Genomic DNA, 16,160 nt, shown 5'->3' on the forward strand with positions numbered 1-16,160 from the left:
AAGAGCACACTTAGGATCTGAGTTAGCAGCACCAGCACAGATCCATCCCCAGGCAGCATCCCTGGAAACTCCTGGAACTGGAGCTCTGAAATCCTACTGTGTTGCCTAAACCTGCACCATAACAGGATACCCTACTAGTAACAATCTTTTTCCTCACTTCCTCCACGTAACTATAGTTTGAGATGATCCAGGGAACACTTATTTAATATATCCCCAACTAATTCTATACAATACAGTCAAAAAATGCACAGCAGAAACTCGAGCATTTTGGACAAATTAAAGCACAGTACCAGCAGAAGGAGTCCCTCACCTCTAGAGCAGGCATCGGATGAAGTGAAAGCCTACCGATATCTGAACTTGAACTCTAGACAGCATTACAAAACTCACACTGTCTCAGACACCAAACTGAAGAACAAAACAAAACAAACCCCAAGAAAACAATCCCTCAGAAGATTCATACTGTGCTTATCTACAGACACAGTGCTTGAAAGGTATTTTAGAAGATTACACAGCCAAAATGGGGGTGGAGATGTGCACTCCTTAAAAAAAACCCAAAAAAACCCCAGCTGCAGTCAGCACACGTACTTCTTGGAAAAAGAAACCAGAAACTGTTTTTCCAGTTTATTTCTTTGTTTTAGACCTAGTAACTGTACTATTATGCAGATAAGGTCTGACAAATGAAAGGCCTATGTAACCAGCAGGAGGAATAATGGATACGGGTAAATGTAATTATATACTGTCGGGAAAAATTATTAGGGACAACTACTGCAAGAGGAGCTGCCTCCAACTGATTTTTTGAGAGGAGTACAGAACATCAGAGCCTCTTCTTTTAATAAGCATCATGGGTCTTGTACAAACTAGGTGCATAAAGAATGTGAATAATAAAATGCATCTAACAGAGGGATTTGCAAATAATGCATAAAAGAAGCTAAAGTTAGATTCTTCTTCTGCTTCTACAGAATTGATAGCCCTCACATTAAAGAGACAAGAACAGAAATTAAAACATGATGTGATGCTTATCTTTTTTTTTTTCCTAATTTCCATAGCATGCTTGCTTCATCATGCTGCATCTAGATGTCAATTTTTAATCCAAGTCCATTTTGGGGGTCAAAGGACACTGCATCTTCCTTTCAGCATTTCAGATGGTTTCAGAGCAATCCATGCAGCTTCTACTGATTAGAGTTTAAAATGAATTCCTAACATTTTACAGAATACCTAATGTTATATAAAACTCATATTAGAAAATAAACATTATTTGTAAATCCTTGTAAGACTGTATGATCTCATTTACTTCCCTTAAACTTGAAATTACATTCAGCATTATATTTTTAAATCTAATACAAGAACAGGAACATATGCACATGGTTTTTCCTAAATCAAAACAGTAAGTCTGAGTATAGTACACTTGGACAAAAATCTTAATCCAAGAACATTTTAACATTGAAAACCCTATACAAGATGACCAGTTAGCAAGCAGGGTGTCATACTTAGTCAGAAGCTATAGCTAAAGCTGTAGAAAATTTAAAAATCCAAAATTCCTATGAAGTCGAACAGCTAGAACGCTCCCAAAAAATACATTCTTAAGCCATGGCTTTTTTACATGTTAACAAGATAGTCTCAATGTTTAACAGGTCTGTCACAAAAACTCCCGATCAGATTCTGCTCTCACTTCTGTTGAGACAAACCTGCAGTGGAAGGGATTCAACCCTGCTAGATTCATGTCAACAGAAAGAAGAAAAATAAATAAATAGATTAAAATGTGAATTTGGTATTTATTTGGGTATTCATTTAAAAGAGTTCCTTTCACTGTGTAACTCAACACAGCTTCTAAGGCACAAGACATCTAGTATGATGTCTCACTTTGGCTATAGAGATTAGAGTCTTATTTAACTTGATTTGTCATTACAAAAAAAGAAAACAACAGGAAGTCAAAGGTATTTCTGCACTTAGAGGAGAACAAAGTAACAATACTCCATTCTAAAATGTGTATCTCAAAAATGTGTCATTAGCCATCTCTTATGGGCTTGCAACCATCCATGGCCACTGCATAAACAGCACGGTAAACGTCAGGGGTCAGGTTTACAACTTTTGAAGCAGCAACAGGAGAGCTGAAATGCTGCTCACCAAAGAGCTTCATCCAGACTTCTCAGTTTAACAGCTCGTCAATTTTTTCCATCCGATTTTTAAATTGAAAGAGATCAGCTTCCTCAATCTATGTCTTAATACCCAGGAAACAAAAAGCTCCACTAACATACACCCTTTAGGATACCACAGATAATAACAAACATTTAATTCATTCAACTACTATTGCTTAATCTACCAGCAATATCAGCATCATTAGTTTAAGCCTCCACATTTTGCTCAGACAGGATCACATTTTAGATTAAGCATCCAATTATTGGCTCATAAAGCCACATTACTGGCATTTCCTTCTTAGCAGAGTGTGGTTTAATTGGCAAGGGCCTTTTTTCCTATGACTAGCCTAATTTTAAAGAATGTCATATGCCCTTCTGAACAACACATCAAACTGCAGGGGAAACGCTCTGAGCAATACCCTCCTGAATAAATCTGTCCAGTTTACAGCCATTAACACAAATCCCAACTGCTCTTCCCATCAACTGATATTGATGACAGTGACAAGGACACTGAAAGCTTGCTTTGGTGGCCATTAGTAAATTCAATTTCATTCTCTTTTTTAAAAAACCAATAACATGCCAAACACTTGTGTATATATCAAGCTAAAGACAATGGTTTAAAGAAGCATAGGTTGACAAATAGCCAAATGATTTCACATTTAGCTATATACAGCATCGTATTATATGCTCAAGAGAACAAGATGCAAATATGTGATATTACAATTTGGAATTAAAGTTTTAATGCCATGAATTTAGGATAATTGGCAGTAAAAATATTGAGGAGCTGTTATGTTGGTTACCACAAATGACTTTTTCCAACCCTTATAACATAACACTACTACATTTAGAAGTAATTAAAAATCTCAGAGTTTCTGTAGAACTTTACAGGCAATCTCTCTCTATTCTAGCATCTATAAAACCAAACTCCTTTTGGGTCATGAACAGAGAATACCAATATACAAATATGTTATAAAAGTTTAAAGGAAAAAAGGCTCTCCCACAGATACTAAATTTTTTGACATTTTAGATAATTAAGATAGGAAATAACTTTTTAGCCATTAATACTTCTTTATAAATGCTATTAACTTTTAAAATATCAGCTTCAGACTGGTGCACCTTCTCTTATGCTCTTACATGACAAAAAACCTCACAAAATAGCTTCTTTTTCCCCTGTTTACAGTACTTCACCTCCAAAAGGTAAAGCCTATAGTGCCAAGCAAGAAATATTAATTCCTGGATTCAAAAACACTAAACATAATAGGGAGGAGACCTTCCAAGGGGACAAAGAACACTTGTGTTCCATCTTGATCAGTTTTAAGATACTGTTTTTTCAATCACAACACTCCTGTGACAATTGTGGCAGGCAGTCCATGGGGACACTCATTTGCTTCAGGACATGGATACTGCTGTTTTCTTTACTATCATGACAGATCTGAGATTGCCAATGTGACAGCTCCTTTATGAACACAGTTGGAGACTTAGATGAAAATCCACAAAAACAGATAAAGGCAGCAGTTGCACTCATAAAGTCAACTGTGTGCATTTGAGTCTCTCTCAGTATATCATTACAAGCACAGTTCCTCTTGAAACAAGAACATGCACTTCCTGAAAAAAAAAAAACAAGTTACACCAAACATCATGCTTCAGAACAAAGTGACTAATGCTGTGTCTTCAGCAGGCAATATGCACTGAAAACTTCTTTCATATAATATTAGAAGTCCTACCTTTCCCTCTAAGGGCCTGTATAACTGAAGTCAATGTGATGGGGAAGTCTTGCTTTTATAAGCAAAGACCAGGAGTTAAAACAACATTTTTTACCTGTAAAATACAAAATACCCGCAACCCACAAAAGCCCTGATGATGTAGTTCACTAGAAACACTTCATTAGCATTCACTAGGATGACAGAAATCATTCATGTGTTTGCCATGGATTCACTCTAACAACTTCAGTTCCAGAGCACGGCATCCTACCTACATGGAATACAATCACCAAAGGGTTCTTCCAAGAGCACATGCAGCAAGAACACTGCTGGCTGCAACAGGCACAGTTACGGGACTCCAACTTTCCAATAGCTTCATCAATACACAGGTGTCTGTTGAGACTGAAGTTTCTTGCAAAATTTAAATATTAGGACTTTCTCAGGAAATTCTTAAGGGAAATAAGCATGTCCACTTCCAAAACTATTTAGGTATCTTTTTTATTTGTTAAAACAAAACAAAACAACCCAGGTTTGGGCAGTCAAGTGTCACAGAGTAGCCAGATAGACTTGAGAGTATTCTCAGTCTTCCCCTGCTTAGGTACCCTGGCACTAAAAAGAAAACACAGTTTGAGCTCAGCACCGGAGCACAAATGCAGAGCAGAAGCAAGAAATATGAAGGGCATGATGCAATGAAAGGATCAGGGGAATAATGGAGAAAAGACAGAAGAGTATTCCATCAAAAATGAGCTAAGCTGAAACTGAACCCTCAAAGCTCCATTAGCAAGTATCTGTAAAATCCACTAGAAAAATTCAAATGGTATCTTTACTTCCAATGACTCCTCCATATTGCAGTTAGAGAATATTTGACGAACATTATTTAGAACTATGCTTTTCAAACTATTTAGGCAATGCATCACTTCCTTAAGATAAAATCTGTTTTATGACTGAACATAAATGACTGCAAAAACAGTTGGACACACAGCAAAGAGGTGTGTCTCTTCTAAAGTTCAAGTTCAGACTGCTTCATAGGTTATGATTTATGATTTATGATTTAAACTGAAATTTATGAGCAGTTACAGATCAAGTTCTTCCTTCTTGGGACCCAACAAACAACACTAACTTGCAGCATCTTTATTCTACAAATACTGATGCAGTAAACAACTATAACCAAAGTCAGTGTGAGAATACAACCTCAATAACAGAAATGCTAAAATAAATACCAAATTATGCCAGGAGGTGTGTCTGGAGGCATCTGCTATACACAGAAAAAATACCTGATTTTACTGAAGTTACCTGTGCACCAGTGTCCTGTCTATACAAAGGGTATTATATACTTTGCTCATCATATGGGATACAAGTAAGATTAAGCTAACGTCTGCAAACCCTTTAGATACTACAGTGCCGCACCAGTGGAAGAACTGAGCAAAGCAGTAGTAATTCTGTGTTCAGACTGGTATTTGAATGCTGCATTAGACTACATGCTGAATAAAACAGCACAATGGACTGAAAGCAGTTCATTCAGAAGATTGGTCCAGTACAGAAGGGAGAAAGGGAGGGTAAAGGAGAAGTGGAAGAATCTAATCAGATAATTACAGGCTTTCTGACAATGCACACACACAGAGCAGCCATACCAAGGTTCTTCTATACACCCTTAACTCAGTTTTATTTTAATTCATTATTAGCTGCTTGATAGTTCTGTCACTATTTACAGTTATTTTTAAATATTTCAGACAAACAACACGTGTCCATGTGTGTCAGAAAAGAAATAAGGAGTAAAATCTATTAATGTTTTCATGCTTACAGCACACAGCCAGTGAATTCCATGATCACATACTACACCACTAGAAAACCAACATCGCCAGATTTATATGTAACTAACTGCCTTCTCATTTAGATAACAGGTTATAAGGACTCTGTACGGTAGCATAGAACAAACATTACGAAAGCAGTGACTGATTTTGCGAATCACAATGAACATTCTTCACCATATAGCTAGCATCTGTTACTGCTTCCATTTTTACATTGAAAACGCTATTATTTTACAATATATATATACAAGGTATGGCTTTATTACCACATAACCTTGCTCACTCTAACGGCAGCTACAATGAATCCACAATACAACCAGGAAATTTCCATATTGACCCTATACAACATTTTTAGCATTTACTCTTTAAAAATCGTTACCTGTGTATACTTTAGGCTATTTCCACCTAAAGTACATTCTCAAGACCTTGGATAAATTTCAAAGAAAGACATTATATTATTTATACTGGATTTATAGAGGGTGAGGAACTCTGATTTTACAGCTGCTGTCTTTCTCCATCAAAAAACAATTCAGGTTTCCTTTCATGCATTTGTGGCACGATAATAACCATCATCTACTTCACTTTAATTAAGAATATATAAAAATTAATATTTTTCTCTTTGGAGAATTATCCCCAAGTGATGTCTACTAGAAAAAACAAACCAAAGGCCTCATTTAATCCACCTACTCCAGCGTTCAATTTCGCCCACAATGCGTAACTGGAATTGCAAGTGGATTTAAAGAGACCATGAGAAAGAAGGAACTCACCATTCTAACTACTTCAGGGTAAGTCTGCTCTGTCAAACAGCCTCTGCTTATTGTAATGTAGTCCACCAGTTCATTAAGAGTGGAGCGCTTGTATTCTTTCATTTTAAGGTCTGAAAGCGTGTCCATGAAGTCAAAAATGACACAGCACTGTTGAAGTTTCTTTAGGAACAGTTCAGGCTGCTCTGAAGATGGAACGTCTATGAAACAAGAAAGGAAATCTTTGTGAGTCTGGCATCTTATTATACAAAACAGGATTTCTTTCTGAAGATTAATTTCAAAGGAAAGCAGCATTCATACAATTTTTGTAAAACAGAGCTCAGATTAACAAACAAACCCCTTACAGAAACTGTATTACTATTGTGTGTTTCAGATCTCGAACAACATGCTGTAAAAGTAATTTAATCATCACCTGCTATTAAGAAAATAAAGTTCACCAATAAAGCACAGCCTGAAGCAGCAAATGCACACGCAACAGCATTCAAGACATAATTCTGTGATATACCACTGTTTTCACTGAAGGCTGACATTCACCATCAATAACATACACGCTGAAGAAGGATGAAAGAACTGTCAAACAGATCAAGCTTGATTAATTTGTATTTCTAAACACCCTATATGAATACACATAAATACGTATATGAATACACAGCAAGACTATAATTCTGCAAACAAGTTTTCAGATTCAATCATTACCCCAATGTTGACACTTTCCATAGCAAAATCAATTTTACTGAAACACCGTCAGGACTATTTGCTATACTATGAAGACGTAACATACATCAATAGGAACATTTTCACAGAAAATTATGATATGTGCTTGACCAGGAAACTAACAGAATGTACTACTTACTCCTTTTGCTCTGTTTTCTTAATTCTCAGCAAATAAAAGACTTAATAAAATAGGAAAAGGAACGTAAACTTCCTCACTGTTTGTTAGTTTACGAAGTACATCAAAAGAGCACACAGAAAGCTTAGTTCATCCAACATTCGTGTACACCAGAGGCTAACAGGAGCAGAAAGTTGCAGAAATTAAATACGAATTTCTACTCTGAAAGTATGCCCTCAAACTAGAGGGCACTTCACTTCCTTTGGTCAACTTTCTAAAGGCAAAAATGCTCTATCAGCACCAGAATCCAGCAAATTACCTTCCAAGGCACAACATGTAAATGAAAACTTTTGCTGATTTCAACTAGAAAATTTTAATAGTAAAGAATTGATGTTCATTTCCTAAAACTTGTACATACTCATAAAAAGCCAGTCTAAGACAGAACTTCTTATGGCTGACACAAGAGTATGTCTAGTTAAGGAATACATGTCAAACACTGAAAACTGTTAGTAACTGTAGAGTAGTTTTAAGCACAAAGTACCATGAATCTGTTTTAATTAAAACGTACAAAACAGTTACTAGTTTGAAGTTCAAGAGACCTATGAAATACTACAAGGTCACAGTATATAGTTCCCAAAAAAGTACTGATAGAGATGCAAGGACACCAAGGCACTTCACATCAACTCTCTGCATTGCTTAAACACTGAAAAGAATAAATACGGACTGCAGTGTAAATAACGATGCTACATGCTTTCTGACCTGACATGATGAAGTACAACAGTTTATTCAACCTTTTTCTGCTTATAGTACTACAGTAGTGACAGGATTCAATAGGTTGTGCAAACTGCATCCCACAAAAAACAACTACGATCTGGGTAAAGTTTAATTGATGGTATCAGGCAGTACACACAAATCTCTTATTCATTAGTCTTGGGTAAGCTCTGCAACAGCTGTGTCCAAGGGAAATTAAGGGGGAGGAGGGAAGCTTTATAGTTATGACACCACACTTAATATGATCAGAATTGTTCACCCCATGTTCCCAAAGGAATGGTGGGACATCTGTGGCACAGAAGATGCAAACAGTCCTACAGAACCCCAACAACAGCAGCCATGCAAGAAAAGAATCTTCCTCAAACACCTCTGGAAAAATGAAGTCCCCAAAACCAGGTCACCCTAAAGCTATTCCACTGGCCAGCTTCTCTTGCACAGGTTCGAATGCCTCACAGCAGGCAGTGGGGAAACCTAAAATAAGCCAGAGTCAGGGAAACTCATTAGCCTTCACCCATTACAAAAACCGACCACTTCTGTGAGCAGTCCCTTCTAATGTTACAGCGTCACAGGAGATAAAGGGCCTGGGGAAGCAAAGTACTTGTGACTGCTTTCTTGACTACCTGCCTTCAAATAATACAAGAAAGCAGAGCAGACTTCAGAATTCACTGTTATTAGCATGCAGGCAACAGTTAATCAGTTAATTTCTTTCCAAAGCTGGGCTGTAAGTATAAGCTGAAAAAAGAACAAGAGGGGGAAAAAAGAGAGAGATAAAACTGCAATTAGTTACTTTTCAAGAGTATTATTTTTAATTCTAGCTTCCACTCTTTCCTATACAATCTATAATCCACCATAGAACTTGACAACATGTAAATGGTATCAATAAAATCTATGATGTTACATGAACATTATTTTAGTTGCATTGTTCTACATGGCTTTCACACATTCACTTTGGTCAAAACGAAAAACAGGTTGAAATCAAACGGGACTCCATTAAGACACAGTAGCACAAGTTACAACCAAACTCGTATGACTCAAAGACAACACTCATTTTAAGGTAGGGTTGGTATTAAATAAAAATTTAAAAATGACTAAAGCATTAAAATAACTAATAAAAGTTTGTTTTCATTTTTCCTCAAGTTAAGCGTCTGGAGGTGTGGGAACAGAATGAAAAATATAATTAAGTTCTTCTAAAGAAAAACCACTCTAGAGCAGTATATGAAATTCATTGCTGCCATGTGAACTACAGTGGTAAACCAGAAAAATAAACCCAATCATAAAACCCCACAACCAACCAACAAAAAGAAAAAACCTCCAAAGCTCTAAGAAATAAAACCCCACAAATCAATTGTTCTGGTCAGATCTGCTTTTCTTTATTAAGCAAGCTGCCATTTACAGTGAAAAACACAACTGCAAGGAATGCCATGCAATACTTTTCGTTGTTCCTGGGGATTCAGAGTGCCACCACATGCCTTCGTTTTTCTACTTGGAAACAGCAAAAGCATATGAGTGTAAATTTCAAGGGGTCCTAATGTGCACAGCATAAGGGCAACAGAAATCAGTAAAAGCAGTATTCCATGTTCCCAACATTCTCACAGAGACCATGCTATTAGTTGGCTTGGGTCTGGGATGTTTTTGTGTTTTCTTGTTTGTTTGTTTGGGGGGTGGGGTGGGTGGGAGGGGGAAAGAGGGCTTGTTTTTTTGTGTATGTGTTTCACAGATGTACAGACCTTACCAAAAGATCACTAAGAGTGGACTTCCCTAGCCATCCTCTTGCTATTTGGAGCAGGAAGCACACTGGTGCTTGGGGTACAGACCTAGAGCTGAGCTCCTTAATGCAATGACTTGTAATGAAATGTCATAGAGATATTCACAGTTTGCTGATGAAAAACAGCACATAATTTTCTTAGAGATATTCACAGTTTGCTGATGAAAAACAGCACATAATTTTCTTCTCAGCAGAAGCATACTCAGAGCTTTCAATGAATTCTGCAACACTTTACTCTTGCACTAAGGTCCAGCCAAACATTTAGGGCCCAAAATTTGATAACCTGCAATATTATATTGTATCTACTTTTAGATGAAAGAACTGAAAACTCAGCAACTGCTCTGATAAATCTATGTAAATACCTGTAATACCTTAATAATCTAAAAAGTTAAACTGAAATGACACAATTAAGTGGTGTGTGTGATTTATGTCAAATGCACAGGAGAGTATATATTTATTAAAATAAAGATTTAAAGAAAATATTTAAAGAAAATAGAGATTTAAAGAAAATAAAGATTTAAAGAAAAACTTCCATCTGGATGACTGTGAGAACTCTCCTCATTTTTAGAAGGTCTTTGCTACAAGTTAATTTTCAGGCTTGTCAGTTTTCTTTTTAGCCACTAAAACCTATACGGAGCTTTTGGAATACACTGCGTATTCAAAGATTCGAAAGAAACTGGCTTTGATACCGTACTACTCCTGCAAATCTCCTCCATACATAAAAAAACATTCATGTTTAGACTACATTTATATTTTAATTGATGCTGTTTACAAGCAAACAATTTTGGATCATAAAGAATTAAAACTATGCATTAGACCAGCAAAACTGCATATAGAGAACTAAGCTATGGTTCTCCTATCAGTGGCAGTTAAAAGCCAAGAAAGGAGAGAAACTAAACACCTGGATCAGTTCCCTGATCTGCTTCAGCCTGTAGTTCTTCAATGAAAGGTATAATGCTAGGAACTCAAGATGGGGGAAGGGATTGAGCTGCTTAAAACCAGCATAGCAACTATAAGAAAAAGTCCCAGGTTTGCACACACAAGAGATAATAGGGCCTTGAGTTAGAAGAAAACAGGTCAAATAATGCAGATCACATATAAAATATTAATCAAAATTAGGATATGCTCACAAATGCTACCCTGCACCCACATACATACTATCAAACACTAACTAATAACTAAAACCAAAATATCCTCAGAATTAACTATTGCTTCCAGTATTTAAGTTACTGTTATTAATCAGCTTGAAGGTGACATTTGCGTAAGGAACTAGCACCACCTTCTTGTTTGACAATAAAAGCAAGCATCACATTAAGCATGAAAAATAAGAGCACACACACTAAACCCAAAGTATGTCCAGAATGCAGGACAGTGAGATTAATACTTTTTTACTCACATTAATTTTAAGAATTTCCTTACAATTTCCCAGCATCTGAGAACTCTATATTCAATTGCCTCTGCCCACTGGGATTCTTTCCTATATTCTTTTCCTATCAACTTAATGGCAAAATAATTCCCCAACTTTTCTTCAGTTTCCGTATCTCCAGTTATTAAATAAACCTAGGACTATCATCTTTCTAGTTCACTAAAATTTCCTTGTGACAAAAAAGCCCTAAAAAAACCCATCTCCTCCCACTTTGCTGCCACTTGCCAAGCCACCAATTTAAACACAACCAACTATTGAAGCAAGAGCCTACCTGAACAAAGCAGGCAGCTGTGCATAAATCTGTCCCCTCACAGATCACTATGAAGATTCCATTTGGTAAGAAGCTAAATTTCTAGTTTTTATTCAAATAAAACTTGCAAATTTGAATTTGAAAGCCTTTTTGTCTGCTTTGAGAAGTTGTCTTCAACAGGTATAGCGACACCCAGCTCAAAGCTTTCACTGACTCAAGGTCCTGTCATACATATACCTGAGTACATAACAAGCCACATTGCTATAAGCCACTTTTTACAGTAGAATATTAGTCTGAAGATGCCAAGAAGTACAAATGTCTGCCCTCTGTTTCTTACACATTCTTGTTGAGAAAAGTAATCCTATCCTGATTACATTCATGTCATTTTCCTGACTGGTTGTCAATATTATGAATGCTTTGTGAAGTCAGTAATCACTCATTTATGTGGGTTTTTTTTTCAAAGCTGTTTTCTCAAACCATTCTCTCTACTTAATAATTATACAGGCAGGGCAGTACTTAAGCACTGTGTTCAAAATACATAGTCTAGCCACTACCAACATCATTCACTCAGCAATAAATATAGTGGGACAAACTCAAGCTGACTTCTATGAGTGAACATGCACAAAACAATAAACACAACATGAACATAATGTTTCCAGCACATTCAAAATGAACTATTAGAAGTGCAACACAGGACATACACCACCAGTTTTCCTAATAAACAGTGTCTCTCCAGATAACCAATCACAAAATTGAGAATTAGTTCCCTGATCATAAATTTCTTCTGATCAAACCAAATAAAGTTCTCGCCAAGTGGGAGACTCCTGGGTAGTTTCACAAGGATCCTAGATACTACAAATCCCTGTGCTGCTTGCAAATGCTCCCCAATCATTTCACAGAGGTTTTCAATAAACATCATTTACTAGGATGAGTAGTCTGAAAGCACTGATCTAGCATTTGATCTGAGTGCCTTGAGTGCATGGAGCAGCATTAAAAGCAACAGGGGATACTCCTTATTAGACATATACACTGCCAAATTTTATAGTGTAGATATACTTTTAAATATATTAATAAAAATTCTACCTTTAATCATGTATATAAAATCTGACAAGCTTCAGCACCTTAACAGAATGCATGGATGAAGTGCTACTGCCTCCTCACAAGACCAAAAGTTAAAACCAAATAAAAAATTTAAAAAAATAATTTCAATAAAGTGCTTTTAAACCACGTATTTTTAAATTTTGTTAAGCTTCAATTATACTTTTTTCCTACTTCCACAGCAGCCAAAGTGCAGGCAACAGTTTAAGCCTCCTCACTTTCACCCATATGGCTCAATCCAAAGCCACAGCAGCAAAGCTTTCAGTGAAAAGACTCTTTTAAGCTAGGCTTTATCAATCTGTGACCAACACTTGTTCATCCCACTACTGTCTACACCAGTGGTGTGTGCGCTGTGAATATCTTTCAAACTGGAAGTGAACAAAGATCACAAGCTTGGTTGTCCAAGCTACTGATGAGCCGTAGCAAAGTACTATTACATCGATACTTGTTGCAAAAAGACTGTATTACTACAAATTAGTACCAATGATGTGTCACTCACAAGTGAGCAGAGAGCTTCCAGGGAGCACTAGGTTTGGGTCCTCTTACTCATCACTAACTCAACATGAAGAACCCATTATGAAGCAGAGCCGTATAAAACACCTAAGATAATAATAAGCAATCAAGTAAATATACTTGAATTCATGAGCAGCTACTGGAAGACAAGATTATCAGGATATCTGGGTACACCAATTGTTGCTCAAGGTCCCACAAAAATAGTTTTGGCAGTATACAGTGTCTGTCACACTAGTACTAATAATAACCACTTAGTAGTAATCATATCTTCTCATAGTCAAGCAGCAATGCTTTCTTCCACAGGTAAGCTGACAACATTTCTCAATCCCTCCTCACAAGTTCTTCAATGAATGGGAAGAGTCTAGCCTAATGGAGTAGCACAAGACAAATTCTACCCATTCTACCTACAAGTATGTTCAAGCCAAAATTATGCAGGTCAAAGAAAATAACCGAGAAGGTAGGGAAAAGGACTGAGATTACACCAATTTTAGTGAAAAACTGATGGGGCAAAAGCAAGTAGATGAATGGACCAAAAGAGGTGGAAGAACAGCAAAGCACCTTTGAGTATTATGACAAGGGGACAGAATGGGAAGCCGAAGAAGGCAAAGCAACATAAAGTATTAAAAGATGAAGAAGGAAAAAGGATGAAGTAGAGCATGAGCAGAAAGCCTGTAAAAGAGAGGAAAAAATTGTTCAGAGAATAGTAACACAAAGAAAGCAGTAGAATATTTTTAAAGGAAAAAAAAACATGAACTCAAAGTGTTTAAGCAAACAAGAATGAGTTAGTGGTTGGGGCTAGATTTGATTAAACATCTACATACTTGGAGGTTCTGATACTCTTGTGACATCTTTAATATATCCCATTACATTATTTATGGTAAGTGTGCCTAGACATCAAATGAACACTTATTTCGTAGCCCCAGGCTGATCACAGGTCTTGTAGGTTGCTTTCTCTCTGCTCCCTCTCTCCCAAATTTTTACTATTATTTCAAAAACAATTATTAGCAATTTTTGCTTTTAAGGGAAGCAAAAAGGCAGGCAAAAATACACAGAAATGTCATTTCAATTTCCAAAACTGAATACATGGCATAAAATCCCAAAATAAGACAAAAATACTTTGCTGAAATACCAAGAGCTATTGTGGCCAATTTTCCTGGACTGACTCAAGGATTTTTATACTGGCTCAGAAAGTTTATGGTAGGTAAGTAGGTTATTACTGAATTGCACTTTTTAAGTACAAGCTAATCTTTACTCAGAAGAGTTGAAGTCACTAGGTTTGCTTAACAGTCACTAGAGAGAGCTGCTGCCCATGTTTGTCCTGCCACTTGAGAATACTGACCTGCCATACAACTTCTGCCTAGCCTTATGCCCAGTCTTCTACCATTAGATATGAAAGACATAACTGTTACTTTTCAAAATCTTCTCCAAGGGGGAGGGGAAAAAAGAAAACGAGATTAACTTCATATGTTCTTAAAATGAACAAAACAAATCAAACAATCAATAAATAAATAATAAAAAACCCCAAACCAACCAAATTACAAAACCCTTGTTTGTCATCTTTCCACATTTGTATAAGCATAAGCATACCTACACTTAGAGGATTTGTGGTTGTTTTGGTTTTTTGTTTGTCGGTTAGTGTTTTCTTGGGAATTTTTAGGCACTGACCTGTAAATTTAGCATACTGTGCTGTTTATTTTACCATGCTTAGCTATACTGGGAGACAGCACTAAAACCCAGTTCACCAGCTCCCAGAGCTATGTTATAGCATCTCTAGTCTAATGCTCCATTACAAACGAAAAACTAATTCTACATGAAAAATCTTTGTAGTTGGGTTTTCTGAGACTCCACAGTTAGTATTACTTCTTATACCTTTGCTCAATTCTAGCTGGTGATGCTTTCAGTGCTGAACCTTCAACTGGTTCCTTTCAGTTGCTGAAGGAGGACCTGTACATCAGAACTGAAATCAGGTTTCCCTGTAGACATTACAATAGCAAAAGCTATTAGAGCAAATGTAAATCTAAACCAAGCTGAACTTACCCAGTTGCTCAGCTCCTCTACCATAAAGGAGAAGACCAGAGACAGGAATGCAAGGTAAACAGAGCCATCTCAGTTTTCAAAGTGATTTCTCAAATTACAGCATAGAGCAGAGCTACACAATAGCAACTCAGTGCTCTGCTGGGTCACCTATTGCTATCTTCCTTTCCTTTAAAATCACCAACAGTCGTTCAGGTTGGTTTTAAGTGTATTTTTAACTGCCTTGCTAGTCTCTAGGACCCTTCCATCTTCCATCTGTTCCTAAGTTCTTAGTAGAGCACTGGAATTCCAAATGTCAATAGAGACACAAGCCTCGGCTCATTACTTCAACTTTGTTATGCTGTGCTTATATCACTTTTATCTTATAGTTTGTTTCTGTTAATTTTAGGGAGAATGATGGATTACACTTCAGCTTCAACTTTCCCTGGCTACATCATGTGGATTTTTTGGTTTGCAGTTTCTTTTTTTAATGTAATTAATGGCAAATATCACAAAATTACAAGATTAGCAATTTATAACAAACACCTCATTATTACCCTCTACTCTGGCCTTGTGAGAGCCCAGCTGGAGTACTGTGCTCAACTCTGGGGCCCCCAACATAAGAAGGATGTGGGCATGTTGCAGCAAGTCCAGAAAAGGCCACAAAGATGATAAGAGGTCTGGTGCACCTCTCATATGGAGGCAGGCTGAGAGCTGGGGTTGTTCAACCTGGAGAAGAGAAGGCTCTGGGGAGACCTTACAGCAGCTTCCAGTACCTAAATGGGGGCTACAAGAAAGCTGGAAAGGTACTTCTAACAAGGAAAATGGCTTTAAAATGACAGAGGGGAGATTCAGATTAAATCTTAGGCAGAAGTTCTTCCCTAGAGGGTGATAAGGCACTGGCACATGCTGCCCAGAGAAGCTGTGTCTGCCCCATCCCCGACAGTGCTCCAAGGCCAGGTTGGACGGGGCTTTGAACAACCTGGTCTAGTGAAAGGTGTCCCTGCCCATGGAACTAGATGATCTTTAAGGTCCCTTCCAACCCAAACCAGAATATGATTCCAGGTTCCTTGGATGGCAAGAAATCT

The 16,160-nt window shown here is 37.1% G+C and overlaps 1 protein-coding gene across 6 annotated transcripts in view; it reads right to left on the minus strand.

Annotated features, from left to right (window-relative positions):
- PPP2R5E (protein phosphatase 2 regulatory subunit B'epsilon) overlaps window positions 1-16,160 on the minus strand; it is a 71,968-nt gene that overhangs the window by 23,492 nt on the left and 32,316 nt on the right. For all 6 annotated transcript variants that reach the window (XM_034061407.1, XM_034061406.1, XM_031049293.2 and 3 more), the window contains one exon: window positions 6,411-6,607. In XM_034061407.1, coding sequence (XP_033917298.1) covers window positions 6,411-6,607 — 197 coding nt within the window. The remainder of the gene's footprint in view (window positions 1-6,410; window positions 6,608-16,160) is intronic.

Source organism: Melopsittacus undulatus, chromosome 4, assembly GCF_012275295.1.
Source record: "Melopsittacus undulatus isolate bMelUnd1 chromosome 4, bMelUnd1.mat.Z, whole genome shotgun sequence".
Taxonomy (NCBI): Eukaryota; Metazoa; Chordata; class Aves; order Psittaciformes; family Psittaculidae; genus Melopsittacus; species Melopsittacus undulatus.